This window comes from Uloborus diversus, chromosome 9, assembly GCF_026930045.1.
Source record: "Uloborus diversus isolate 005 chromosome 9, Udiv.v.3.1, whole genome shotgun sequence".
NCBI classification, from domain to species: Eukaryota; Metazoa; Arthropoda; class Arachnida; order Araneae; family Uloboridae; genus Uloborus; species Uloborus diversus.
The window spans coordinates 114,606,336-114,634,283 of record NC_072739.1 but is presented as its reverse complement, the minus strand read 5'-3'; the positions used below and the strand labels follow the sequence as shown (position 1 = coordinate 114,634,283).

Sequence of the window (27,948 nt, the reverse complement as noted above, 5' to 3'; positions counted from 1 at the left end):
ATATAGGATATATAGGACTACTTCTACCCCTGTATAGTGGCTGGAGCAATCTTGAGGCTAGTAAAGGGTTGGAGGAGAAACATACCAGCTAAGTCCCGGGAGGAAAGAAACCATGACTTGCGTTTTTCGAACATGTGAAAAGGGCTTTTCTCTTTAATATACTCGACTGTCACAAGTTCTCATCACTTTCAAGCACTGTGGATTGTTCATGAGGTATTCGAATTGATTCTGTTTATTTTGTTATGTCACCTTTAACCCGGGAGAACTCGCGGTACTTTTCGTCACATAAATGCTCGCGGGGGGCTCCGTAGGCCCGGAGTGGTTATTTCAGGAAATTAAGTTTGCAAAATGGAAAAAAAATGTGTTTTCAACACTGAATTATAAATAGATAAACAGCCTCTAAAATATGTTTTAAAAAGTAAGGTTTAAGAAAGTTTTATGATACATGAATCTAAATCTTCTTCTAAGCATTACTGATGATCGCTTTACTGTTCTGTGTCAACTTCTTCATCATCTTCATTAAGGAAGTTCTCATCAGTTGAAACCTCAACCAACAAGGTCTGCAACCTCTTCATTTCATCTTTGTAACTTAAATAGTGATGCATTTCACAACCTCTTCCTTTACATTCACAATCTGAAATGAAAAACGTGAGCGCTCGCTCCGGAACTCTGAGGCCCGAACTTGAATTTTCTAGGGAAAAGGGGGAATGTACATTCCTGAAAAGCATGTGGTCAGTATGTAGATCACCTCGAACGCAGCTACTGTGGATCTCATTCATTTTCGTTGAAGGGGTGATTTTTGGCAGCGTAGTTTTGTATTGAATGGGCTTGAGAGGCCCGATGCGAGTTCTCCCGGGTTAAAATAAATCTATAGGTACAGGGGTGTGTCCCTCGTATAACAGTTAATTCGTTCCGTGTAGTATTGAAACTGTGTTGTACAAGACTTTTTTAAAATTACATTTTTACTTATTTTTAATACTAATTATGTATGTGCGTGAGAAAAATCAGGTTATATAAGATGTATCGTGTTATATCGAAACCCTGTTATACGAGACTTAGAAATAATGTAAATCAATGGATGTGTACCATGTTGTATCGAAACCAAGTTTCATAAAAACCAAGTAAAGCATTAGAGTTATTAGCAAAAATTAAAAGAATGTATTAAACAAAAATGAAATTCCATCTTTTATAAATATAACATTCGAGTTGTATCAAAACCATGAAGCATTCAAGTCAAGTTTCGTACGGTGTAATATCGAAACCATGTTATAAGAGGGACGCCTGTACATATAAAGCAGACAGTGTTTGTTTCTTTGTACCCGATGGGCAGAACCCCCCGTAGCACCTACAGCTCTGAAACTTGGCACAAAATTTGAACGTACCCCGGGGGTGTGCATCTCAAAGCTGAAATTCTAAATTTTTGATTAGTTTTTTCTTAAATGTTTTATGAGAATTTTAGCCCTTTTTTATTTTGTCACAGACCCCCAACCAATCGCACCAGGAAAATATTTTTTGTACTATAATGTAGGGAATTTATATTCAAATATGATGACCGAAAAAATTTATGATTGACCAAATTTTAGAAAAACCTTTATTTTACATTTTGGCCCGGGTTTAACTTTTTCCTAAACCCATCCCAACAAAAGTATGAGAGATTTCTTTCTGAAAATTTAGTATGTAGTAGTCAAAACATTTCCCCTTCAGAAAAAAAAAGTTTTCAAAAGTACGCAATAGCTTTTTTCATAAAATTTTAAAAAACCCTTTATTTTATGCTTTTTTTTTGGGCTTAATCTTTTTAAACCCATCCCACAAAAAGTATGAGAGATTTCTTTCTGAAAATTTAGTATGTAGTCATCGAAACATTTCACCTTCTTCAGAAAGTTTCTTTTTTTGAAAAATATGCAACAGCTTTTTTTTTTACAATTTTTTAAAACACATCGTATTTCTAGCATTGGCCAACGGTGAAAAAGGCTTTCTTCATTATCAAGCTGAGGCAACATAATAGGGCGAAAAAGTTCCTTCCCAATTGTTGTGACGTCTTGCTTAGATTTCGATTTGCTTCCTTTTTTTTTTTGCTATTGCTTACAGTAGCACTTGCTTTTTTCTTTTATTTAGGCTTTCTTTCTTTTTTCAATCCTCCCTCCCCCGCCGGAGATTTCGTTGCATCTATCTTAATTAAAATAGTGAAGGATTTTTTTTTTGCAAACGCTACTTTTTTTACACTACGGAGAACAAGGAGAGAGGGGTTTTTTTTTGCTCTACTTAATTTAATGAATAAATCAGTTTTTTGAATGATCTTTATTTAGCTTAGGAAACAAGCGGAGAGGTTAAAATAAATAGACAAATAAAAAAAAGTAGAGATAGATGGTGTAGGAAGACAGCCGACGAAGGCGGCAATTTTGGTGTAAAAAGGTGAATGACACAAAATACCACTTCCAAATTTGTTCAATCAGCCGGCTTAGGCGGCAAACTTGGAATAAAAACAGAGGGGGGGGGGGGGGCTTGGTTTTTTTTTTATTCAACGGTTTTCCTTTAAATTCTTAGCACGGGCATCACCGTGCAAGTACTGCTAGTAAATAAATACAATAAACTAAATTCTTGAATTGATTTTGAACTTGACATATTTTTGTGTTCTTTTGGTGTGTCAAGTTTTTGAGGTTTCATTATACTTAAAGATAAAACATTATTTATTTTGTAAAATAAATTATTCAAAAAATGAAACAGGATGGAGGAAAAAGGAACATGTTTTTTATTCAATAAAATAATTAGAAAAAAGTTTTTTAAGAACATTCAATTTATATACTTTTAATACAAACAATAAAAATGTACAATTCTGAAATTAATGATAAAAAAATATATTACAATTCATAAGTGTATTCTAGGCCTGATTTACCACATACTTTTACAACTTCTTCATCTAGTCTTTCTATCTGTTCAGGAGTAAGATAGTTTTTCCAATCTCCAACTTGACCTAAAATCAGAAACAGCTATAATGACGTTGAACTCATTTGATACAAAATGTATTTGTCTTTATTAGCTGTTGTTCATAACAACCATGAATAAATGGTGCGACGTAAATAAAGAAATGCTTACCCATATTAAAAAACTAATTGCTAATATTTATTATTTCTAATATACACATTGTAACGTAATTATTAGTGCATTCAGGAAAAAAAAACCTTATTACTTAAATTTGAATGCTTGTAGAAAAAATTGAAAAAAGGAACATGAAAGTCAACAATTGTGGGACAGATAATCCACTATCAGGGTTGCCAAATTTAAAACTTATGAATACGGGATAGGCTAGCAGTGGCAATGGTAGGAGTGGTAATAGTAACCAGTGGCAATGGTAGGGGGCACGGAGCACTTCAGGTCCCTGGTGACTAATGTGTATGAAGCCGTACAAATAAAAGAAGAGCAAAAAATTGTACAAATATATCATGAGTTTTTCATCTGTCATAAAACTCACAGATGTGTAACTATTTTAACATATAGCAACAAGTAATTAAGAGTTTATTAACTGAACAAAACTTCTTTAGTGCCACTTTAAAAAAAAAGTTTTGTTTTGAATTCAGTACTTGATAATCATTAGCTTCAAAGCTGGCACTGCTTAATAACTAAGAAAAATTTGAAAATTAAGAACCTTGAATAGTTCTTCTGTTGCACTTTCTATAAATTTTTTACTTTAGGGCCAAATGTAGCAATATTAAAAGGGTCAAATGCAGCAATATTATTTATTTTTCTAAATGTTCTGAGATTCAGTTCAAATACAAATGTGACGACCAGCAACAGGCAAATGTTCAACAAAGCGATTGAGGCACGTTGCAGCCTTCCAGTATACTGATATATGCTAGTGCTTTGTCACTTTGAAAGACAGCACAATATAAATACACAGAGCATTGCATTTGTAGTAATGCAAATGTTTCCATAACAGTAACATTTAAACTCAGCAAGAATATAAGACTTTTACTCTCCCATATCTAAGTTGTCCGGAACGTGGGGCAATGTCTCAAAATACAAGACTGTCCGTTAAAGTCTGGGACTTTTGGCAACCCTGGCCACAATGGAACAAGGGCGCCCAGATACAAAATTGTTAGGGGGGGGGGGGGCTCAGATATTTTCCCCATGGTTTAACAGGGTATCATCCCCATGGAAACTGATTTTAGTGCAGATTAGAGTTATTAAAATATGTTTTTAATAACTTATTCATTAACGGCTGGAGAAGAAATGTTTTCACATTTTTGCAAAGAAAAAAGTACTCAAAGCAAGAAAGCTCTAATTTCAAAGGGGGGGGGGGGCTCGAGCCCCCCTTGTCCCCTATATGGGCGCCCTTGCAATGGAAGATCGACAGTTTTATCTCCAAGCAAATCAAAGTGTCCTCAGCATGGGCGGATTTATGGGGGGGCAGAGGGGGGCAATGCCCCCCCCAATTTTGGGAGGACTTCTTGTAGTAACAACACATCTTCCAAAAAAAAAAAAAAATATTATTTTTTCTTTTTTGAATAGTTCAGAAGGGCATGGGTGGATTTATAGGGGGGCATAGTGGGCAATGCCCCCCAGTTTTTGGAGGACTTTATAAAGTATCAACACATCTTCCAAAATCTTAAAACAAAAAAATCATGACTTTTTCTTTTTTGAATAGTTCAATGAAAATGAAGAGAAAAGCGAATGTCCTTTTCTGATGGGAGAAAAGAAAAGGGGGAAAAAAAAACAAACATTAAATATACAAATAGTACAGCTGTCACTGGGGTGCTGAAAATGTGTCTAAATTCACTGTTTTGGACTGAAAACCATTTGGGCGAGTATATGAATGAAAATATAGGCTAAACGAGCTATACATTAAGCTGCAACACTTATAATAATTGACGATTATTTTAACAAATTGAAACCTAAAGCGAAGGAGAAAAAACTCCCCCCCAAACTCCATTTGCACTAACAGAACGATACACTCGATCTACTCGTTATGATTTGTGTCCACATTTAAAGTATATTTGTGCATAATATTTATGTTCTTAGTAGATTAATTGGCCTTTTGAGAAATTCTAAAAAACAGTTTTTTTCCTTCTCCCCCCTAGCTCTCCCCCCTCTCCCTCTCTCAAAAAGAGAGAGAGAGAAAATAAATACTATCGCAAACTGAATAAATTTCAGTTATCTGAGTGTTTTGATTAAATGAATCTTTTTACTTAGAGGGAGAGTACAATTTTACCTACTTTATAAATGAAGAGCAAACATTCAAACAGTGTTTTCTCCAAAAATGAAAAAAAATGAGTTAGTGATTTTTCTTTGAACTCAACATTAAATGGTACAAAAATATGCTATTGTCTTCAACCAAAACATATTTTTTCCCATTATAAACCTATTTATAAAATTCAGGTTTCATTCAAAAAGTGTTTCCTCCAGAGCCAGTTTCCAGTCAAACAGTGATTCCTCCAGTCAACCAATCAGAGCTGTTCTTACTGATCACGTGACCCAGCTATTTCCCAATGTGTCTAGTGCAGCGGTTCCCAACTCATGGGCCGCGGCCCACTAGTGGGCCGCGAACAACGTCTTACTGGGCCGTGGGCACTGATTGAGGATTTGAACCAAAATAACTCTTGGAGTCTTAAATTCCGTTTTTTGCAAAAATGCACTTATTAGATGTATCATCACTCAAAAGCTTTCTCTGGCTCATATAAAATTTTTCATATTTCTTAGGAACTTTTCCCTAAAATTGAAGATGAAATCTAATGAATCGAAACACCAAAAAGGAAAATTACCAAAGAAACTACTAGTATTAGCTTCAAGCTTCAAGTTAAAAATGCTCCTCCTTTGTTGAACTGGCATATGCTTGCCACGGTTTGACCGTTATTCCCAGTTTTCGGACAAAATCTCGGCGAGGCCCGGCCGGCATACTTCACGCCCCGGTAGAAGATAAATTTGATTACAGATGACCAAAAAGGTCTAAAAATAATTAACTGTGAAGGATTATTAATATTTAGGTAAATTAGCAGGGATTTTTACAGCAAGCATTTTAATTTCTCAATCAAAGTGTATAGTAACTTATAAATATTAACATGAAGGAAATAAAATGTCTAAATTTATCCGCTTGTGTCATTTATTGTTACTCCTGGTTTAGGGTTCACAATTAGTAACCATTTATGAGAATAAAGCATTGAGAATGAACCCTCTTTAAAACACTGAAAAACCGACAAGGGTTGTGTGTACCCTTTTGAATACGCTGGGGGGGGGGGGGGGGACATTCCGATGGCCCGGTTGAAAAATTTCAGAAATCTGGCAAGTTTAAACTGGCATGACTAACCAGCGAATTGAGACACTTGAGGGACTTTTCGACAATTTATCTATTTGAATGAGACTTTTCATTGCAATTTAATAAAAAAAATAATAACGATATAGATATGCATTGAATGTTGCGAGTTATTTGAGAATAAAACGATCTAGTTTCAATCCAGATATCAACTCCATTGTAGCAGAAAAACAAAAAAACCATGGAGCTTTAATTTTATTGACTTGTTTTTGAGTTTTATAGCTATGCCAGCTAAGTGAATGCAATAAAGTTGTTTTCTTTTAACACACTTAAGGACAGTAATGAGTAGATGTCTCCACTCCCCTGAAAGTAAATTTTGGCTGTGCAAGTAATAGATAGTAGTTAGTGGGCCTCAATGGTGTTTTCTACAAAACAGGTGGGCCGCACAACTAAAAAGGTTGGGAACCGCTGGTCTAGTGTTTCAGAGGTTATGTTATTGTTTGCTTGGTACTATGTTGGGGGTTTGTTTGTTTATTTTAGAGCGGTGTGCTTTTACCTAAATTTTTATTATTAATTTAGGGATGGAAGAAATAATAGATGCACATTGTGAAAAGTGTTGTCTTACAATCTCTTCCTCTTAGCCATGGAATATCAGTTGAAAAGAAAAGAGACGTAGACAAACTTTTAAACTTAATGTATGGCGAAAAGTGGCAAAATCAACCTCATTTTAATTGGTACAAAGACATTATTTATAATTTACCTGCACGCAATGATGAAACGGAGGAAGTAGTGTGCGATTGCTTGGATGAGGATTATGCAGGACAATTTTTTTCACATATAAATTTCTAGCTTTATTTTATAACAATCAGTTTTATTATGTCATTAATTAGTTTTATTCCATTAAAAAATGTAATCGTAGCAATTTAAGTTACTATCTTTTTCATTCAAAAAGTGTTTTATCCACGTTGAAAACATTCAAAACACGTTTCCTCCTTTGAGTTCGGTCAAAACATGATTTCTCCAAATTTCAAATGCATTTTTCTAATTCATTTTAAGTTTATTAGGTAAAGTACGCCTACAAGTCTTACTAGTAATCAGTAATACAACTAAAAAAATGATAATTGGGGTCTAATACAAGATTTTTTAAAATATATTAGTTTTTTGTGTTTCCTGAAAAACTGTATCCGAAGGAGAAAACATGGTTTGAATGTTTGCTCCTCAAATACTGTTTAAAAAGTAAGGTAAGTCATAATCATCTAAGTCTAAGTGAATCAGTCCTTGTCATTATGGAAACATAAATAATTGAGTCATCAAAAGTTTTGGAAAAATTTGCTGAAATTTTATAAAGGTCTATAAAAGCCTAACAAAGATTGGTAAAATCGTAAAAATCCTTTAACCGTAAAAACTGACAAAATTTCGTAAAAATTACAAAAAAATCAAGCAAAAATTCGCAGGTAAGAGTTACAAATAGGACCGAATTTGCCTATAAGATAAACAAGCTATTGCTTAGGTCCTCTGCTTTGAAGTGGGTCCCTAACTCCCAAAAAAAATTCATGATTCGTTCCTTAAAAAATGGAAATTGCTTGAAAAAACTAATTTCATTTTTAAGTGCTTGAAAACCTTGAATATTTGGAAACGTGTGGCTACAAACCTTAAATTTTAAAATTTCTAACAAATGGTAGAGGGGGGAGGAATGCCAAAATATGTCAAATTCAGCTCCTTGCCACATCCTGTATTAAAAATGTAAAAATCATGGTCCTCACGTTGGTAACATATTATTTCAAGTAAATTTTTGTGACTCACATATTTCATATCTTGCTATTGATTCAATCCCGAATGCAGTATTTTGGAAATTCTTTTGTATTGATTGCTTTTATCTTACTTCTTCTGCATATTGTCTATCTGTTTAGCACGGAAAAAAATACACACTACTTCTATTTCTATTCGTTTTCTGCCCCACTTGCAACTGAAGAAAAGTTGTTATGAGAAATCTATGGTTTCTTTTTTCTTTTAAATTTAAAATAGCTATTTCTCACAAAGTTAGAACAGGACTGTAAAAATTTACAATCAAGTACTAAAGTATCAGAGACTGGAAAGTACAAATGAAGTGCATTAAATAATTTTATTTATTCTAAAGTCCTTGAAAATAATTAGATAAGTCTTTGAAAATCCTAAGCAAAATGGGCTCCAATTACTTCTACTGCATATTGTTAATCTGTTTAGCCTTCCAGGAAAAAAAATGTTACACTACTTCTATTCCTTTTCTCTATTCCTTTTCGTTTTCTGCACTACTTAAAATTAAAAAAAAAAGGTGGTTGTAATGAGAAATCTATAGTTTATTTCTTCTTTCAAACTTAAAATGGCTGCTTCTTACAAAGTTTGAACAATACTGTACAACTGTATAAGCTAGTTATCAATTGCTATATCTATCCAGTTAACCTTGATAAATCTTCAAAATGCAAAATTTTATATCCATTTTACAAAATTTTCTCCGGGGAAGAAGCCCCTGGCCCCCTAAAATTGGAGATATTCTATTTCCCACTTAAAAGGGATCCCTACTTCAATCTCTTGATACCAACTCCCTCTCTTAAGGTCAATTCAAAAAGGACAGCATGAAAACACACATTAATGAAAACGACACACAAAAAAGTAAAACATGGACTTATGCAGCACAGGAAACAGACAAAAACATGAGAGTGGGGGGCAATAAAAATGTTGCTAAAAAAAATCCTGCCCCCCCCCCCCAGGAACTCAGTCCTAAATCCGCCTATGGTCCTCAGGAAAACTAGTGTGTTTGCTTTATTCTATCAGCAAAATATTTTTTAAAAATTTCTTGATACGCAATAGGCCTTCTACAACCTTACAAAATGATGAATAATTTCTAAAAAAGAAAATTACAGCATTCAATGCCAAACATTTCCAGTGAAGAGCTCAGAAGTATGTTTGTCTGAGCTGCGACTTTCAGTTTAATACATGTCTTATGAATGAAATTTTTAATGTAATTAAATAGGAAACTAAACTTAATGCACGAAATGTTTGTTTCAGTGGTTTTGTACTGAATGTGGTCATATTAAGAGAGTTCAACTGTCTATGCAAAATCAATTTTGGTAAAATGTTGAATTTTATGAACATATTTTTTGCAGAGGAGTAACATATTTTAACTTTAATAAGGTAAATAAGAAAAGAGAGAAATGCTCATTGTTTAGAAAACTTATTAACACTAATAACAAAGGTATATTTAATGAGAAGTATTAAACAGTTGTGCCTTAGTTTAGTTCCACATCCATAAATGAATAGGTGAATTCCAGTAAGTAATGTACAGCCTAATCCAGTGGTGCAAAACCTTTTTTACCAGAAGGGCTGCAGCTGACATTGAGAATGAACCTAGCGGGACAGAACACATATAAAAGTTGGGGATACTTAATTTTTTTCTAGATAGCGTGAAAAAGGAATGAAAACTTCAAACCAAAAATTGTTATCCTTACTGCAAACTTATTTTATTTATATAGTGTTTTCGCCTGCTTTAAGAAACAAATTTCTGACTATTTGCCCCTAGAATTACAATTGCCGAAAGCAGAGGAGCGATTGTTTTGGAAGCATACAGAAGACGATTATTGATTTGTAACACTGAAAATAATAACGGGCCACATTGCATGTTTCATATGGCCCACGAACTGTAGGTTGGGCTCCAGTGCCCTAACTTTACAGACTAACTTTAGTAATTGAACAAAGGGATGTCCTTTTAACACTACAAAATTAATAATTAAAATAACTATTTATGTTCATTAGAAGTAACACAATTTTAGAAGAGCTTTGTAGAGTTAAAAGAAATTTTAAAAAAAGGAAAGAAAATTTTAAAAAAAGCATAACACATTCTAAATTTTACTTGGTTATCATCACATTCATCATTTTTACCTTTACGAAAGAATTTTCCGACACTGCCTCCTACAACGTCATTGCTTGATAATGCAACAGTATTACTTTTGGCCATGTTTTGAAAACTGCAGTGTTCAATTATTGCATTTATATTTTCCGTCGTCAATTGCTTCTCCAAGAAAGATGCGATTTTCATCACATTTGTATGCAAATCCTGTAAAGAAAATGACAAAATAAACAAAGTTGGTTAGAAAATTTCATTAAAATACAGATCTATATGTAAAGTACAAGGAAAACATATCATCTTAACAACCATTTCAGTTTATTTTCAGTAACCATTTCAGTTAGTTAAAAAAAGAAAAAGACAAATATGAGGATCTAAATTAGGGATGCACCAATAAATTGGTAGTAATCATTGACTTAGTTGATTATTTAAAATCGGCCGAGATTTTAATTAATATTATTGTAAAGTTATCCGCAGAAGCAAAAGCTACGCTGAATGAGTGCATAAACAATGTATAAATGTAATTTTCTGAAATAAAAAGCAACATGTCATTACAAATTAGTAATAATAATATAGAGTTAAAAAAGATTGAATAATTCATTTTTAAAAATATTTATTGAATTAATGTATATTTAAAAAAATGTTGGAGGTCAAGTGATAGTTACTCATATGAGCATTTTACAATAAGTTACCATCATAAGCAGGGTTATGGCAGAAATACATAAAATACACCACCAGTTCAGATATTCCATCCAAGGATTGCTGTTTCATGCTTTTTAGCACTCATCAGCCCGGAATAAGAAATGAGTGAGCTGGAGGTGAAAAACCTCTTAAGGAGCCAAGAGAACCAAACTGTTAGCTAATGTAGAATTAGCACACTAGACGAGTGACCACAACAATGGTGCGGTTCAACTTAAAGATTAAAGGCAAAGCTAACTCGGTCACTCATCTGGTGTGCTAATTCTACATTAGCTACCAGTTTGTTTGGCTGTATTGGTTCCTTAAGAGGTTTTCCGTCTCCAGCTCAGTTACTTCCTATTCCCGTGCGGGGGCCCGCTACGCAGACTATCCCCCCCCCCCCCCCCGGGTGGTGGAACCTAAGGCTTACAGCTAAGTGGTGGGGTGTGTGCGGAGAAAAGTTACTTCCTATTCCAAGATGATGAGTGCTAAAAAGCATGAAACAGCAGTCCTTGGATGGAATAACTGAGCTTGGCAGTGTATTTTATATACTCATATGAGTGTCGGTCGGTTCCACCTTTTCCCGAAAACACGTGAGAGAATACTTCGATTCAAACCTTTTTTCTTGTTATTCAATTACTGTATTCACTGTTTTATGCATACAATAACAACATACATGTTATAATTTTCTTTCAAAATTTACAACCTTTTCATTTGATAAAAAGTTTACATTTCAGAAACATGTTTTGATGCGTTAAAAGTTGTATGAATACTTGAAGCAATGTTAATTTTTTATGATTTTGTTTTATTATTTATACTGATCTACACATCTTATGTGTCATTGATTTTCTCTACATCCCACCTTGAATGGTTACGGATAGTAAAAAAAGTCAAAGCGAAACTGAAACTGCATATAGAAAAATTTTCATGTCTAGTAAACTATAGCATGGGTGCAAGTTTGGTGATGTGTTCAAGACGGAAAATATTTTGAGCCCCCCCCCCCACATGCGTGCTTAAGGAAAAATTTACGATCATAAATGTTGCAGATTTTGAGTATGGCAGTTTTGGAATCAGTGTTTACTTTGAATTTTTCACTTTTGACTTTTCTAACAATATGGACCTAGTAGTTTTAATTGTAATATTTAAGAGTTTTGATATCGTAGTTCCAAAAACCACCAATAATTGGGGGTCTGGGCTCTGGGGGCTCTCCTTGAATTCAAAAACTTCAATTTTTTTAAATTGAAGTCTAAAAAGCGCAATGATAGGCCATTTTGGTAAAGTTCAGGGAAAGGAGAGGTGCAGGGTCCCAAAATCACAATATTGGGTGATCTTCAAAAATATTATAGAAAGAGGAAGGGGGCGCTGGCTCTCCCCGAAATCGAAGCTTTAAAAACGAAATTGTACTCCCTCTTTCATAACATTTACACGCTTTTTCACTGCATTATCGAAGGGACGGAGTTCAAGAACTCTCCTTGGGCAATGTTTCCAAATTGAAGTTCCAAAAACGCAATTTTAGGCGATGTTGGATGATGTTAGGAGTAAAAGCAATCGGGGCTCCAAGCCATTAGTTTTTTTGCCAATCTTAAATCTTTTTTTTTTTTTTGCAACAATAAAATCGCATGGGACATAAGATTCACTTTTGCAACATAAACCAGTTTTGCTCGGAAAGTCTCCCCAAGATAGCGCAAACAAACCAGAAAAGAAAGAAAGGTGGGGGAAGGGTATGGGCGATTAATGAACTGGCAAATGAGAAAAAAAAAACGAAAGGACACACACCTCCAAAAGCACGTTGTAAACAAAACAAGCCCATGGCGGAAAATCAAGAGAATGTCCATGTAAATTCGTGGTTATGGAAAGGTCCTGCAATTAAAGCATATTTTTCGAATACTCAATTTTTCTTTTCTTAGTAAAAACTGAAGGAAAGTAATCGAATTTCTTTCCGTCTCGACCTCCGTCTCGGAAATTTTGTCCAAGACGGAAATCCGTCCTGAGACGGAAGGTCTTGCACCCATGAACTATAGAAGGTAATTTTATCAACAATAATTAGAAAATTGGTTTACACAACTCAAATAAAATTTAAAAACATTTTAACAAAAAATCATGAAAATGGAGAAAAATAAATCATTGCTCACAAAAATAAACAAATTATTAACTGATTATGCAAAGCCTGAACTGTTATGATAAAAGAAATGGAAAAAATGTAGTACTGAAAATCATTATCATTATAATTAATCAGCAGCCGATTATCTTTTGTTGATTAATCAGCAATCGGCTAATTTGCTTATCAGTGCATCAGTCTGAATGTTTAGGTTTTAACATACTAACAAATCTGGAACACTATACATACAAGGTCTGGCTATTAATTTCCAGGACTGACGTAACTGTAGCAGAACGAAAAGCCGAAAGATGGCACTAATAATTGCATATTGAAGAGCCCTTTCTTGCGCATGTGCAGTGCAATTGGCGTCATTCTAAAGTAAGTGGTTCTCGTGGAAAAGTGCATTAAAACGTAGCTCTCAAATTCTTGTTGTCGAAATGAAAATGGAGCAAAGAATTAACGTTAAATTTTGCTTCAAATTAGGCAAGACAGCTGCAGAATGAAATGTTGAAACAATTTTTGAATGGTTTAGACGCTTTCGGGATGGATGCAAAAGAATTGATGATGATCTACACACAGGTCGGTCGCAGTCCGTACGCACGTTGGAAGCAATTGAAGAAGTTTGCATTATGGTGACAACAGGAATTGAAGAGCTACATTTTAATGAACCTTTCCACGATGACCAATTACTTCAGAATGGCACCAATTGCACTGCGCATGCGCAAGAAAACACTCTTAAACATGCAATCATTAGCACCGTCTTCCGGCTTTTTGTTCTCTTACAGTTGTGTCAGTCTTGGAAAATAATAGCCGGATCTTGTATATTAACTGCATATGATATTATATATTACAGGTTAGAACTTGCAAATACTAAGAAGGATGGTGATTTTGCAGATCTCATAGTCTTTATCTGAAATGAAAAAAAATACAGCAAACTTTGAATGTATATTAGATATAGCAAATAATCCAGCTATTTGGCCTAAATGTATAAAGACAAGTATTTAGAAATTCAATCTTCAGAATTTTTTTTAAAAGATTTTCCTCAGAAAAAGAATGGAACTTATTTTTCTAAAGACATTATCAAAGAATATTGTCGGGAAATAACTAATCACCCTTAGGTTGTGTAATCCAAATCAACTGATAGACAAATTTGCTTCATTGATCATGTTTTTACAAAATAATATGAATAGTGTCTATCTACTAAAATATATTTAATGGCTGGCTAAGCATTCATGCAAGATCAACCGAATATGAACAATCTAAGGATAATCTAAACGGCTTAGGTTTTGATTTCAAACTTAATGTATCTCAAGCAAAAGATATATCTTTTAGATGCTTAAATTTATTAGAATATAGAATATTGATGGGCTGAAGAGAAAGTGGAACTAGAAGTCACTGTTTTAAGAGGTTTAAAACATAAGTTGATCTTAAAATCAGGAAATATTGGTACTTTAATAAGGTTGCTGGAATTTCAAATGTGTGTTATATGTGTGTGTGTGTTTTTTTCTGGAATGAACAATCAATAAGGAATATTTGCAACAGAAAACAATATTAAATCTATAACATATTGAAAATTTTGAGACTGAGTCAATATTAGATAGCATTATTGTTTTGAAGAAACTTTTTGTTGGGAATGGCATTTAAGTTAAAGTCTACAAATTTACGAAAATGCTGACAGAATGGTGTAGTGGTTAGGCATAGGCCTTTTTGCCCAAAGGGACAGGTTTGGATATGGCTCCAGTTAGTAGATTTTCTAGATGCAGAAAAATCGACAGTGTCCATGTCCTATGATTATGCTCCCTCAAGTACTGATTTGGCGTTGAGTACTCTTTTGGATAAATTAAATTCCTAGTGTAGTTTCACATTGGGAAGAGCCCAGGTGCTTCCATCTGGTGAAGAATCAAGGCATCAAAATTTTCGTAGTAATGACTTCTGCCCAGTGGTTGGAAGTAGCGCGCTACAAGTAGCGACGCTACTGTAGTAGCTACATTTTTGCGTAGTTTGTAGTGTAGCGCACTATTTTTTTAAAAAAGTAGTGTAGTGAGTAGTTAACTACAAAAAAATAGTAGTTTGTAGCGAATTCTGGAAACTACTTTTAAATAAACTGAAAAAAAAAAAAAAAAAAAATCAAGGTTCAAACGAATTTGACTGGCGCAAATTTTACACAAGTACATCAGCGGATGCAGTGAGAAATAAGACTCATAAAAATACAAGCTGACCTCAGGCATTTCATTTTGACGCCATACGTTCTACCTGTTTGACGCCATTAGTTTTTTTGCCCTCTTAATTTTCATATTTCACCAATATTTATATTGTAAAATGCACTTATTTTCGTGAAAATGAAGATATCGGTGATTTCGCAAGTTGAAAATTTGGTGAATTTTATATGAACAGACCGAAGATTGAAAAACAAAAATATTTTAGCAAGGCTTAAATTTTCGACAGTATTCACCAAATAAAAAGAAGCTACTGAAAATGTTATAGAACAGGATGAAATTGAACTGTTCTGGAGGACTTACAATAAATACGAGCATTACAGTGTGTGAGAGTATGATAACGGACATATTTCTTAGCGTCTTCTGATGAGCTAATTTATCAATCTTTTTTGTTCAATCCTTTTACGGTGTGTGTATGTATTAGGGTGTCCCCCCCTCCCCCAAAAAAATCGAAATTGATTTTTTAAGTCGCACACTCTCTTATATTTTATCCTTTTAGGTCAAAAAAAAATCATATAATTTGAACAACGGCAGCAAGTGCCGATTATGTCTGAAAGTGAGAACCAGCACTTGTGTAATGCTAGGCCAAATTAAAATAAAATGTTTTTTGAGAAAATTTCTGTTGATAAAACATTACTCCTATACCCCACACATGCACCACAAAAACATTTATTCAAATTAAAAACCATTTAGCTATTCCACACGTGCCTAACATTATAATAAAACTGGTTTTTTTCCAGGTTAAGTTAAATTTTTCATTTAAAATATATATATATATATATTTTATTCGTTTGTAATTGTTGATATGTAAATGTGTTCACCAGTAATTTTTGAACTTGATATTCTATTTAAATTTATATATAATTTTTTAAAAGATAACTGAAAAAAAAAAATCATAAATAAAATTATAAATTTTAGGTCAAGTGTGGCATATCTAAATGTTTTTTAATTTGAATAAATGTTCTTGTGGTACGTGTGAGGTGTTGGGTACAGGGGCAACGTTTTATCAACAGAAATTTCGAGTTTCTAAAAAAAGTTTTTTTTTTTCCGATTTGACGTAGCATATAAGTACTGTTTAACACTTTCAGGTGCAAGTCGGCACGGGTTGCCGTTGTGCAAATTATATGAAACTTTTTCTCACGATTGTTTTGACACAAGCGGAAAAATACAAGAGTGTATGCGACTTGAAAAATTGACTTTCATTTTTTGAGGGACAACCTATTGTGTATGCTTTTTATTTACTTATTTTTTAGAAAGTAGCAAAGTAGCCACTACATTTCAAAAGTAGTTTGTAGTTGCTACATTTTGAAAAAAGTAGTTGTAGTTGTAGTTAACTACATTTGTACTAAAGTAGTTGTAGTTGTAGTTCGCTACAAAAAAAATGTAGTTTTTCCAACAACTGCTTCTGCCGGTAGTGATGTCACATGAAAGAATGGCTACTGCTATATTGGGAGATAGTACTAGGTCTGTCAAATTTAAAAAAGCCTCTAACACAGCTCCATTGGAAAGAAAAAAAAGTATGAAATTTAAAAACTTTATAACTGATGCGAAACATATTAAGACAAGGATGATGATATAAATGATGCAAATCTATAATTTAAATTAAAAATTTTGAAAGTGTGTGAAGTAGAATAACAGGCAGTATTAGACACTGACTCTGCATGAGTTCACTAACTCCACACAAAAGTCATACCGGAACAAATTTCAGTAATTCTTTAAAAGAATTTAAAATGTTTGAAGTGGTGAGGTTTTAACATTTGTTAGAACTTTATAGGCTTTTTTTTAATGCTTAAATTAAAAAATATGCTGTAAATCATTATTTCAAGGATATACAGGGTGATTATAATTAAAGTTCCACTTTCAAAACGCTCTAAAAATAAAACCACTGGTCAGAATGACCTCGAATTTGAACGGAATATTATCGAAGAAGGGGGAAAACGTATGGCAGAAGTAAAATAAATAGTTGGAATTTTTAGCAATAGATGGGGCTGCAAGTGTCAGAATATATAAATCAAAACACCTGTCATGCGCACGAGTCATTAAAGTTGTTATAAAAACGCCAAATACATGTTTTTTTTCTCCTCATTTCGCATCTGCAGGCCGAGGAGTCAGTCACCTTTCTCACCTTTAGTCACCTTTTGAAAATTTGGTTACTTTTAGTCACCTTTTGCAACTTTTGTCACCTTTTTCACCTTTCTTGAAATGTGTCTTAGGATTTTTTTTTTTAATAATTAAATCCTTGAAAAGTATCAGAATGATAGCTTTAACAGTGAAATTAATTTAAAAAAGTAGCATTAAATAAGCCCCCTCCCCCACCTTATTGTTTTTTAAGAAAAACAGCTATGCTACCGGGAAATCAGGGAATTTTTTTTATCGCTTGCAATTGCACCCTATGAGCAGAACCAGTCTTTCTATCCCCCTTCAACTTTCAGACGTGTTTTCCGCAAGTCTTGTCTAAACGCCATTTTGTTTCCTATCGTGTTTCTGGCTATAGAGCGTTGTTCAACTAAAGTTCAGCTGCACAATTCATTTCTGCACACTTTATTGAATGAGCGATCATTGAATGCAAGTTGTCTTCTGTGTTTATCAGGAGTCTCTGAATCTCACGGAATCTCACGCTCATCTCTAACCGGGCTCGTTACTTGCTTGTTTTACTTTTTCTGACCTCCAAAGCCACAACTAAGCAGCCACGAGCGGTCAATTTGAAAAAGGGGTGATGGGTTAAGGAGGCGTGCCTCAATGTCTTCTTTGAGCGCGGAATAGTGAAAAGTTTTGGTTTGTATTTATAGTTTCACTTTGTGTTTGCACAGAAATGATTAGTTTGGGTTCTATTTTTGCTGCGCAAATGAGAAGTGAACTTGGTCTTTTCTTAACAATTCCTTTTTTTGGTGCGTCTCAGAGAATCTTCGAAAGCCTTTTTTATTAGGTTTCAATGCTTAATATGGCTAGAAAAAAAAAAGCTTTTAGAAGCAGATGCTTTCCAAAAGCTTTGTCTTATGTAACGGCGAGATTGATTTTATTAAAGCACGGTTTTAACATGGTTTGGTAATATAATGATTTGGTTCTTCCACATTTATTTTAAAATGCAGCTGATTTTATAATCCAGAGATTTTATGAGTGGCGGTCAGTGTTTATTTATTTATTGTATTGGAACAAAAAAACTGCTGTAAACCTGTTTGAAACAAAATGCACCACGACAGTATTTTTGATAAATGCAATATTATTTTCCTAGATGCAATAAGGAATAAATTTGTTTTTAAAAAAAGAAAAGAAATAAAAAACAGCCAACCAGCGCATCTAACAAATGAATCCCGATAGAAAAAAAAAAAAAACAAAAGTACCCTCACATCCTTATCTTTATCACTCCTATTTTGATCAAATCAGAAGAGACCATGACAGCATTCCTGCTTATTCAGCATTATTTTTTTTCCTAAGCCTGATAAGTATGGGGAATAGGTTGATGTTTTTTTCTAGTAATTTATTCCCCTTACTAATCAGACCTATGGAAAATAAAATAATATCAAAATAAGCAGGAATGCTGCCATATCTTAATCAAGCTACCACCCCTTTTTTAAATAGAGCGGTTCAACGGTGTTAGCCGCTGCTTTCGAGGTCGGACTGTAGTTACGTTTTTCAATTGATAAGTTTATTGTTGTGTGCTTAGGAAGATTAAAGATTGTTAATGTCTTTTTTTTGCTTTCTGGACAAACTTTAAAATGGGAAAGTGTAAATTTCGCAATGATTGGCTAGAAAAGGAAGATCACCTAAACACCAAGGTTTCAGTCTGGGGGAGAAAAGTGAATGAAACAGAACTGTTCTGCTGTGTATGCTTAAGTAATATATATTTTGAAACTTCCTGTTAGCTAATGTGTGTTTGGGACCGCACTGTGGTAATGCATACTTAGAAAACTCGACCCCCCAAATAAAATGCTGAAATGTGGCCCCTGCTCCGAATGAAAAAAGAAAGGATCATCTTCAAACCAAAACAGCAAGAAAAGACCTGTTTTCTGAAGCTTCTTAGAAACTAAAAAAAGCTCTGGAAGAAAATGACCTTAAAGCAGCAAAAGTAACTCAAGCTATGCTCAAGGGAGTTCAAAGTATCCAATCTGAAGAAAAAGTAAAAAAAAAAGAAGTACAAATAATTCAGAAGACAGTAGAAAAAAGGAAATCAAATGTTATCACATTTTGCAGTAAAAAGCTAAAAATATTAGGAAATAATACCAATGCAACATTTTTCAGCCCTCATATAATCTTCCCAAGCCATACAACCCCCCCCCCCCCCAAGGAAAACTTTCTGCATCCTGTAAACATTTCAATTTTTTTTTTAATTGAAAGTTATTCTTACATGTACTACTTTTGATAAACTATTTTCTTTATTATGTTACTATAATTTTTAATAACTTGATTTAACACATTTTTTACCTCCCATGGACATGTCATGGAATGTTTTCAGAGCTTGCTAAAAAAATAAAATAAATAAAAACAAGAAAGAAAAAATCATGAACATTTTCAGGCATATGAAACGATATTTTCAGTTTCATACTTCAACATCATTTTATTTTTGCATTGTAAGTACAATTATCATTTTGTTAAAGTCTGATTTTTCAAATAGGTTTTCTCAGTTATTCTCTATTGTGTCAAGACTTTCGATTTAATATTTATGCTTTGTATTTGCTTAGAAAAAAGAAAGAATGCTGATAATTTTTCAACAAACTAAAAAAAGAGAAAAAAACAATACTAAAAATGTGATTGAATAACATAAATTATATGTTCAATAAATGCATCATCTTGCTCTTTGCTTCAAAATTTCAAGCTTTATTATGTTGATTATATATATATATATATATATATATATATATATATATATATATATATATATATATATATATATATATATATATATATATATATATATATATATATATATATATATTAAGATTACACTGAAAGTTTTTTGAAAATGTCTTAAAATTTTTATTTTACTACTTCTTGCCCTATAATATTCATTTCCAAAATTGTAAAGAAATCTTTACAAAAAGTATATAGGCTATTTTGGTAAAAGTCAGTAAAAAGAGATAATCCTTTTCTGTCTTTTAAGTTCTTAACAAATTGCTTTTGGTCACCTTTTAGTTACTTTTTTGTCACCTTTGTTTTCAAATTTGTCACCTTTCTCACTTTTTTCAAAGGCCATCAGCAGTCCTCGGCCTGCATCTGAGAAGTTCAATATGACTGTCTCAATGAAAGACCTGACCGTCCCTTATGGGTTAAGATCACCTGATCTTAACCCGTGTGACTTCTGGATATGGGGCTATCTGAAGGCTGTTGTGTTCAGTGCTCTAATTGCAAACTTTGTTGAGCTGAAGGCATGCATCGCGCAACACATTCTAAACGTGACCCGGAAACACTTCAATCAGTCGTAGAACATGCTGTTTCTCGATTTCAACTTGTTACAGAAAACGGGGTATATCATACTGAAAATCTTTTACGCCAATCTCACAAAAATTAAAGACCGATTTGATTTTTACTGATGCATTTTATGCGGTTTTCGGTTGCAGGACATTTAAAAACCGATTTTTCCCATCTGATGTGATATGACTTTGCTGTGTTGGATGGGCTTACTTAACTAAGTATCACACCTGTACCCTTGGTCACGCTAAGTAGTACGGTGTTTTAACATATAGTTTACACCTTAGGTAATATTTTATGATTTATTTGTCATTTGCAGTCGACCACTACTATGATGCTTACAGCGCCATCTGTTGCTAAAAATTTTATCTATTTATTTTCTTCTGCCATCAAGTTCCCCCCTTCTTCGATAATATTCCGTTGAAGTTGGATGTCATTCTAACCAGAGGTTTTATTTTTACAGCGTTTTGAAAATGGAACTTTAATTATAATCACCCTGTATATTGTAATGACTCATAACAAATCAAAATAAGAATTAGTACAAGATCTCACAACAGACAGATAGCAAGAATAAGACAGTTCAAAAATAGAAGAATCAAAAAGTTACCTTCTTTAAATCTTCATAAAAAAGAAATAGGATATTCTTCTCATTTCTCTTATTCCAAAATTCTATATTGTGCATCAAGAATGGACTGTAAGTTGCTAGAAATATTTTGCTCATGTAATTACTAAAAAAAATCATTCTAAAAACATTTCATACAAAATTTATTTTAGCTTAAAATATAGCTAATAACTTACAAGTTGCTAAAAATAAATTACTATTAACTTTGTATTTTGAAATTGACATCACTTCAAATTATCACTCCCCCCCCCTCAATAAAAGAAATCTGAAAGGTAAGAGCAAGACACGTTAGCCAAATCTGGTAACACACAAGAAATTAATAAGACCTCATTTGGTATATGCTGTTCAGTTTTGGTTTTCTTATCACAAGAAAGATACTTCTTTATTGGAAAGGGTTCAAAGAATGGCTACTAGGCTAGTAAGGATACTTTCAGATTTTAATTATGAAATCAGACTTTAAAGACTTAATATGTGAAGCCAAAGGAGAGTCGGAGCAGATATGATTCAATTGTTTTACATTTATCAAAAAGAAAGATGCTAACGGGTTAAATTTTTGTACGAAAAGCAGGACAGGGGATGGGGGGTCATTGTTTTAAGCTATTCAAATCGCAAACTAACCTGGAAATTGGAAAAAAATATACTAGTGTAGTTGGGTTGTGAGCACTTGGAACAGCTTACCAGAAGAGGCTGTAATGAGCAAGAAGGTAGATAGTTTTAAGAGGGCCATTGAACTTCAATGGGGAATAATAAATTGGCTAGAACCAGCCTAGCTGGGCCTAGTGCCTGTTGCTGGTCATCACACTTGTATACGAGTTGCCTTGAGCAAAGAAGAAGCTAAGATTAGATTTAGATTTTTGTTCTTTAAGTTTACCATTGAAATTGAAATGACAATGGCATTAATTTCTGCACAGATATCAAAACTAGGGATGATTGTTTTAAGCTTTTGAAATCTCAAACTTATCTTGAAATAAGGAAAAATTACTACACCAATAGGGTTGAAGGCATTTGGAATATTCTTTACTAGAGGCAGCTGTTATTCGCAGAGGGGTGAACAGTTTTAAGGTGTCTCTTAATCTTCAATTGGGACTGATAAATTGACAAAAACAGACCAGCTGTGAGCACAGAGCCTAATACTATAACCCAGGGGTCTCCAACTTTTTTCACTCGTGGGCCACATTGCAAATTTTTGGAGACGAGGCGGGCTGGTCCAACAATATTTTAGCTCAGATGGTCTATTTAGCGCTAGCCTCCCCCCTCCACCCATACATCATGAATATATATATATATAGCAAGGGTGTCCATATAGGGGGGCAAGGGGGGCTCAAGCCCCCTTCCCTTAAAAATTACGACTTCCTCATTTTTAGTATTTTTTTCTTTGCAAAAATTTAAGAATATTTCTTCTCCAGCCATTAATGAATGAGTAATTAAAAATGTCCAATTTTAATGACTCTAATCTGTCCTGAAATTGGTTTTCATGGGGAAAATATCATGCTAAACCATGGTTAAAATACCTGAGCCCCTACTTACAATTTTGCATATGGGCGCCCATGATATATAGTGAAGCACCATTTATATGTTTCTCTTTAATACGTTTATATGTTTTTAAAATTAGTCCCTGCAAAGTCTGATACACATTAACCTATACCTATTATAAGTTTTTTCATTTGTACACTTTTTCATACAGTCCCTTCAAAACGTATAAACGGTGCTTCACTGTGTATAATATATATTATACAATTTAATGTCACACTCGTAGGTAGCGCAATGGCAAGTGTACAAAACAACAAGAAACCCAAAAGAATATTAACAATGTAAAGTGAAAACCATGTCAATAGGAAAAGTTGAACAATATGAACATATAGATAAAAAATAGAATGGGCAGTAACTGCTATGTTATCAAAGAGCTGGAGCAGTTGGCATATGATAATAATTTGCAGGTTTCTATAGAGGTTGGTAACGCAAAAGTCAGGGAGTATTTGCATTTTTATCAAATTAGCAAGAATTTACTTGCTTATTTCGAATGCGTGGTAGGCTTAGTATTGGTTGACATTAAATGAGTATTATAAAAGGTTACAAGTTTTTTGATAATGCTGACATGTACTATCCAACTCCCCAGCTCTGACCTGCAAAAAAAGAGAAAGCAGAAAACTTACCCATTCTTTTTGAAAAACATGAAAACGCCAAAATATCGGTCATCCAAGTACACGAATTCCAATTTTATGCCAATTCTAACAGGTAACAGAAGGCTGTGCATCCAAGTGAACGTCTCCTTTGCAGAAGGTTTTGAGCGTTTCTTATCATTCAAGCCATCCAGTGAACCTGTTGCCATTCCCAGTTATTTGGGAGGAGACTATAATTGTCGATGTTTTATAAAGATGTTTTATGAATATTTCCCCAAAAATGTTGTCTCCATGGAGTGAACATCAGCCAATTCTTCTGTGACTTTAAATTCACCCTTCACACTACGAACAAATAAAAGAACTTGAGCCGAGTCAGTAACATCAGTTGATTCATCCAGAGCGATTGAGAACCATTCAAAATATTTCAAGCGTCTTTCAGCTGATGGACAACATTATTTCCAATATCTTCCGTATGGTGTGATACTGTGTTCGCCGACAAACTTATAGCACTGAACAATGAAAGTTTATCAGGACAGATTTCTTCCACAGTTACCAAGATGAAATCTTTCACTAATTGACCGTCCATAAAAGGTTTATCCGCTTTAGCCAGGATATGGATGACTTTGAAACTGACTTTAACAGCAGTTTCGTTTTGTTGAGATTTCTTCGTAAAGATTTGTTTCTTAGTTGAAAGGGAAGTTTTCAAAGAAGCAATTTTATCCTGTCATAGTTTACCAGTTAAATTGTAAAATTTGCTCGTGTTTTGTATTATAATGTCTAAAGACATTAAACTCTTTCAGAACAGCGACAGTCTCTTTGTAAATAAGACACAATGCTTTGTTATTGTTGTCGATCATAAAATAATCGTGTGTCAACTGTTTATTAAAAGTTGGCACTCAAAATCAACTTTCCGTTTTTAAAAAAAAGTCATTGTAATACTAAATAAGACCATAAAAATAAAAGACAAAGTCCACGATCGCTGTTCACTTTGTGAGGTGTCTAAAAATCAATCTACATACCTACACCAGGGCTGACATATAAAAATTTAGCCAAACCACTTTGTGATATTAGGAAAAAAAAAAAAAAGCCAAACAGAGTGAAAACCGTCCTCTCTTCTAGATAGATTTTTAAGTGGTTGGGAATTCACTTTCCCATATTTTTCAGCTAAATAAAAAGTCACTCATGCATGAAGGAACAAAATTATGAAAGTGAAAAATGAAGAGATAAATCTACAATGGTTGATGTTCTGCTTAAAACGCTATTAGTGGGAGACTTTTGATTTCTGTTATCAAGTTTTTTTTTTTTGCGAAATTCAGAATCTAGCATCAAAGTTTGGGAATAAATATTTAAATCCAGTGTCAGCCCCCCTCTCAGGTTCAGTTGACCACCAGTTAAATGGAGGTGAAGACATGAGTGAGTACATGCTTTCCCTGGGGCCAGGAAATGCCCAATGCCATGAGACTAATGGGAGAATGTGGTGCAGAGAAAAAAAGATTTGTTCTCGGAAAGGGCAAAAAGAGAGATGGGTGCCTCAGCTGCACTCGTAGTTAACAGTAAAAAATGATTAAAATTAACCGTAAAAAGATTTTAAATAATTATTTGTAATTAAAAATAATGTTTCAATTATATTTCCAATGAGACTGACTCTCTCTGGTCAAAAAAAAAAAGTTTGTAAGCTTATCGCGGGCCAAACAAATCGATTGCGGGTCGGATCTGGCCCGTGGGCCCTAGGTTGGAGAGCCCTGCTATAGTCAGTTCTCTATTTGAATTTATAATTGCTACAGATGCGTATGAATAATGTATTCAAATTACTATTATTTTCTTACCTACCTCGACTTGAAATGAATCTTTCAAAAAATTGCTCAAAAGTTCCGGTATAGTGAGTCTCTTTCAACATGCAAGCAAAATGATAATAGGACACAACAACATCCCTTGGATTTCTGGTAATATAAATGATCTGTAATTTAAAAAAAAATAACATTAAATTTCTAAAGAACAAAGCATACAGTCATTATCACTAGGATCTTCCTCATTTTACATGATTTCAAAGATTTGAACTCAAATATTTTCAACAATACCAGCCTCTATAAAAAGCACAACCGAAGACGGAGGTGCTATAGGTCATTGGATTCTCTCTCTCTCTCACGGTCTATGCCCCCTTTGATGTAAGATCGCCCCCCCCCCTCATCAGACAACCATTTGTGGTCAATTCAAGAGTACAATCAAAATTTGAAACTAAAGCTAGTTGAATAGCTAAATCTGAGGTATTTCATAAAAAATATAGATAATTTTGCTAACAAACTTTAATGCTACTACACATAACTTTATTTTAAACATATTCTTATTAGAACTCATGAGATCAAAAGAAATAAATATAGTAAGATTTGAAGTAATCTTAGACCTAAGTGACCCAAGGTTAACAACATCAAAAAGGGGGTAGGTAACCAACTGTATTGTCTTGACAAGTTTTTGAATTTTAGGTTGTAACTTGTGAAAAAATACATTTCAGGTCAGAGGTCACCTTTAATGTCTGCCCTTGCTTGGTATTTTGATTTTATGCCTGTTAATGCTGCAAATACAAATTGACAGGAATATGTGGACAAAAACTGCACTAAAAACTTTAAAAGACGGCAATAATGTCAAAAATATTTACATGCATCCTCAAAATTGAGTAATTTTTGAGGTCACATGCAAATTTTTCTTTTTGTCACACGTAAATGCATGCCTTCATACTTTACTTTTAGAATATATTAACACCTCATTTGAAACTCTTCTACACCCTCAGGTTGAAACCCCTACTGTAGGTCATAGGACATGTGAAGTGAATACACAAACGCAGAATTAGTCAGCAAGTATTTTAGCTATGGAATGGCTGTTTACAATGGCTGAGCTGCATCTTTTTTGAAAAATAGAAAAAGATCCTATTATAGTAAGCAAAATCTCTGCTTCCAAAGAGTATGTCATAAAGATCTACTGTATTTCACAACACAATGCCCTCCCCCCCAAAAAAAATAAATAAATTCAATGCTGCAATCAAACTTATTAACGATATTTATTACCCAGAATATAATTCAGTTATTCTTGAAACATTAAGGGCTCCTCACTCCTTCACCCCCTTAATGAGAAGAGACATTAAGCATCATTTAAAAAAAAAAACAAAAAATTGCAATGCAATCTTCGAATTTGCTGAATTGTCAGGCAAAATTCCATCAATAAAGAATTCTTTGGGAGGTTAGTGACCTCCCATTGGGGACACCCCTGTATGTTCCCACTGAGAACTTCTATTAAACTAGCTTCCAAAAGATAAACTTACTTATAACCATTTAGTAAGGATTTAAAAAAAATCAAAAAGAAGTTTTTAGTTTAAACATCACATAAAAATCACCTTGCATTGTTTTTTGTGAATATCTGTTGGCAACAAACTGTACGGTAAATGAGTTTTTAAAAGCCGTGGACTCTTCATCTCTTTTACGTAACAGATGTCTGTTCTGGCATGTTCAACATAAGGAAATCTTTCATCAAGGCCTTTGGTCTTTGCACCTTCAAAATCCAAATCACTGTGGATTAAATAAATGATTTCCTGAGTCCAAGTTGTACCTTAAAAAAAAAATTTAAACTATACAAAAAATCTACTTACTTATTTTCCACTAAAGAAAAACCTCATTAAGTCAGATTAATTAGATATGGAGGTTAAAACAGAGAATGGGAAAAAACACAAAATAGAGAACTCATAATAGAAGGGTGAAAAAAGATTTTTTTTTTTTACTCAATTTCAAGCAATGTAGAACAAGTGGTGTGGTGGAGGGAGACAGTGTCACTTCTACTACAGTTGAACTCAGTTAGAAGTTTGGTAAGACCTCATTTGGAGTAGCATGCTGTTCAGTTTTGGTCTCCTTATCTTAAGAAAGATAATAATGTATTGGAAAGGGTTCAAAGGCTACAAGGCTAATAAATGGACTTTCTCATTTAGACTATGATTCCAGGCTTAGAAGGCTAAAAATGTACAGTCTTGACTCTTGAGCAAAGAAGAGACCGAGGGGACATGATTCAGTTGTTTAAATTTATTAAAATGAAAGATGTTACGGGGCTGTTCAAGGGCTCATTGCTTTAAGCTACTTAAATCTCAGGCTAACATGGATATTAGGAAAAAATATTATTTTAGCAGGGTAGTGGAACCTTGGAACAGCTTACTGGAAGAGGTGGTAATGAGCAAGGGAATAGATAGTTTTAAGAGGGCCATTTGATCTTCACTGGGGATTGTAAATTGACAAGGACCAGTCTAGCTGGGCCCAGAGTCTGTTGCTTGTTGTCACTTTTGTATTTGTATTTGTATTAATACTAAATGTCAAAAATCCCTGAATTTGTTCGTATTAGCCGTTATTCGTAACAGCCGTGAATATGTAAAATGGGGAAGAAAAAATGCATATGCATAATTTACTGTGTACGTATTTGTGAAATAACATAATACATTGCTAGTCATTTATATGTCTAACGTTTCAAGAGCTGATAGTGCTTTTCTTTTTATGCTACATACCATTGGTTTTTAAAGAATTACCAGAAAAAGCAGCATTTAATTTATAAGAAACATAGACTGTCAGGATAAGTACTACAGCTTTTTTTCTTTCATGAACCAGAAAAGATGAGTTGAAACAAGAAATAACCTGCCTTATTGATGTTTTAGGGG

The 27,948-nt window shown here is 33.7% G+C and overlaps 1 protein-coding gene across 1 annotated transcript in view; it reads right to left on the bottom strand.

Moving 5' to 3' along the window:
• Window positions 1–2,736: 2,736 nt before the first annotated feature.
• Window positions 2,737–27,948, bottom strand: part of LOC129229922 (sulfotransferase 1 family member D1-like) — a 33,292-nt gene continuing 8,080 nt past the window's right edge. Inside the window, exons 2-6 of the mRNA XM_054864301.1 lie at window positions 26,650–26,861; window positions 25,095–25,221; window positions 21,130–21,224; window positions 10,160–10,334; window positions 2,737–2,971 (exon numbers count right to left, since the gene is read on the bottom strand). Coding sequence (XP_054720276.1) covers window positions 2,859–2,971; window positions 10,160–10,334; window positions 21,130–21,224; window positions 25,095–25,221; window positions 26,650–26,861 — 722 coding nt within the window. The 3' untranslated portion in view covers window positions 2,737–2,858. The remainder of the gene's footprint in view (window positions 2,972–10,159; window positions 10,335–21,129; window positions 21,225–25,094; window positions 25,222–26,649; window positions 26,862–27,948) is intronic.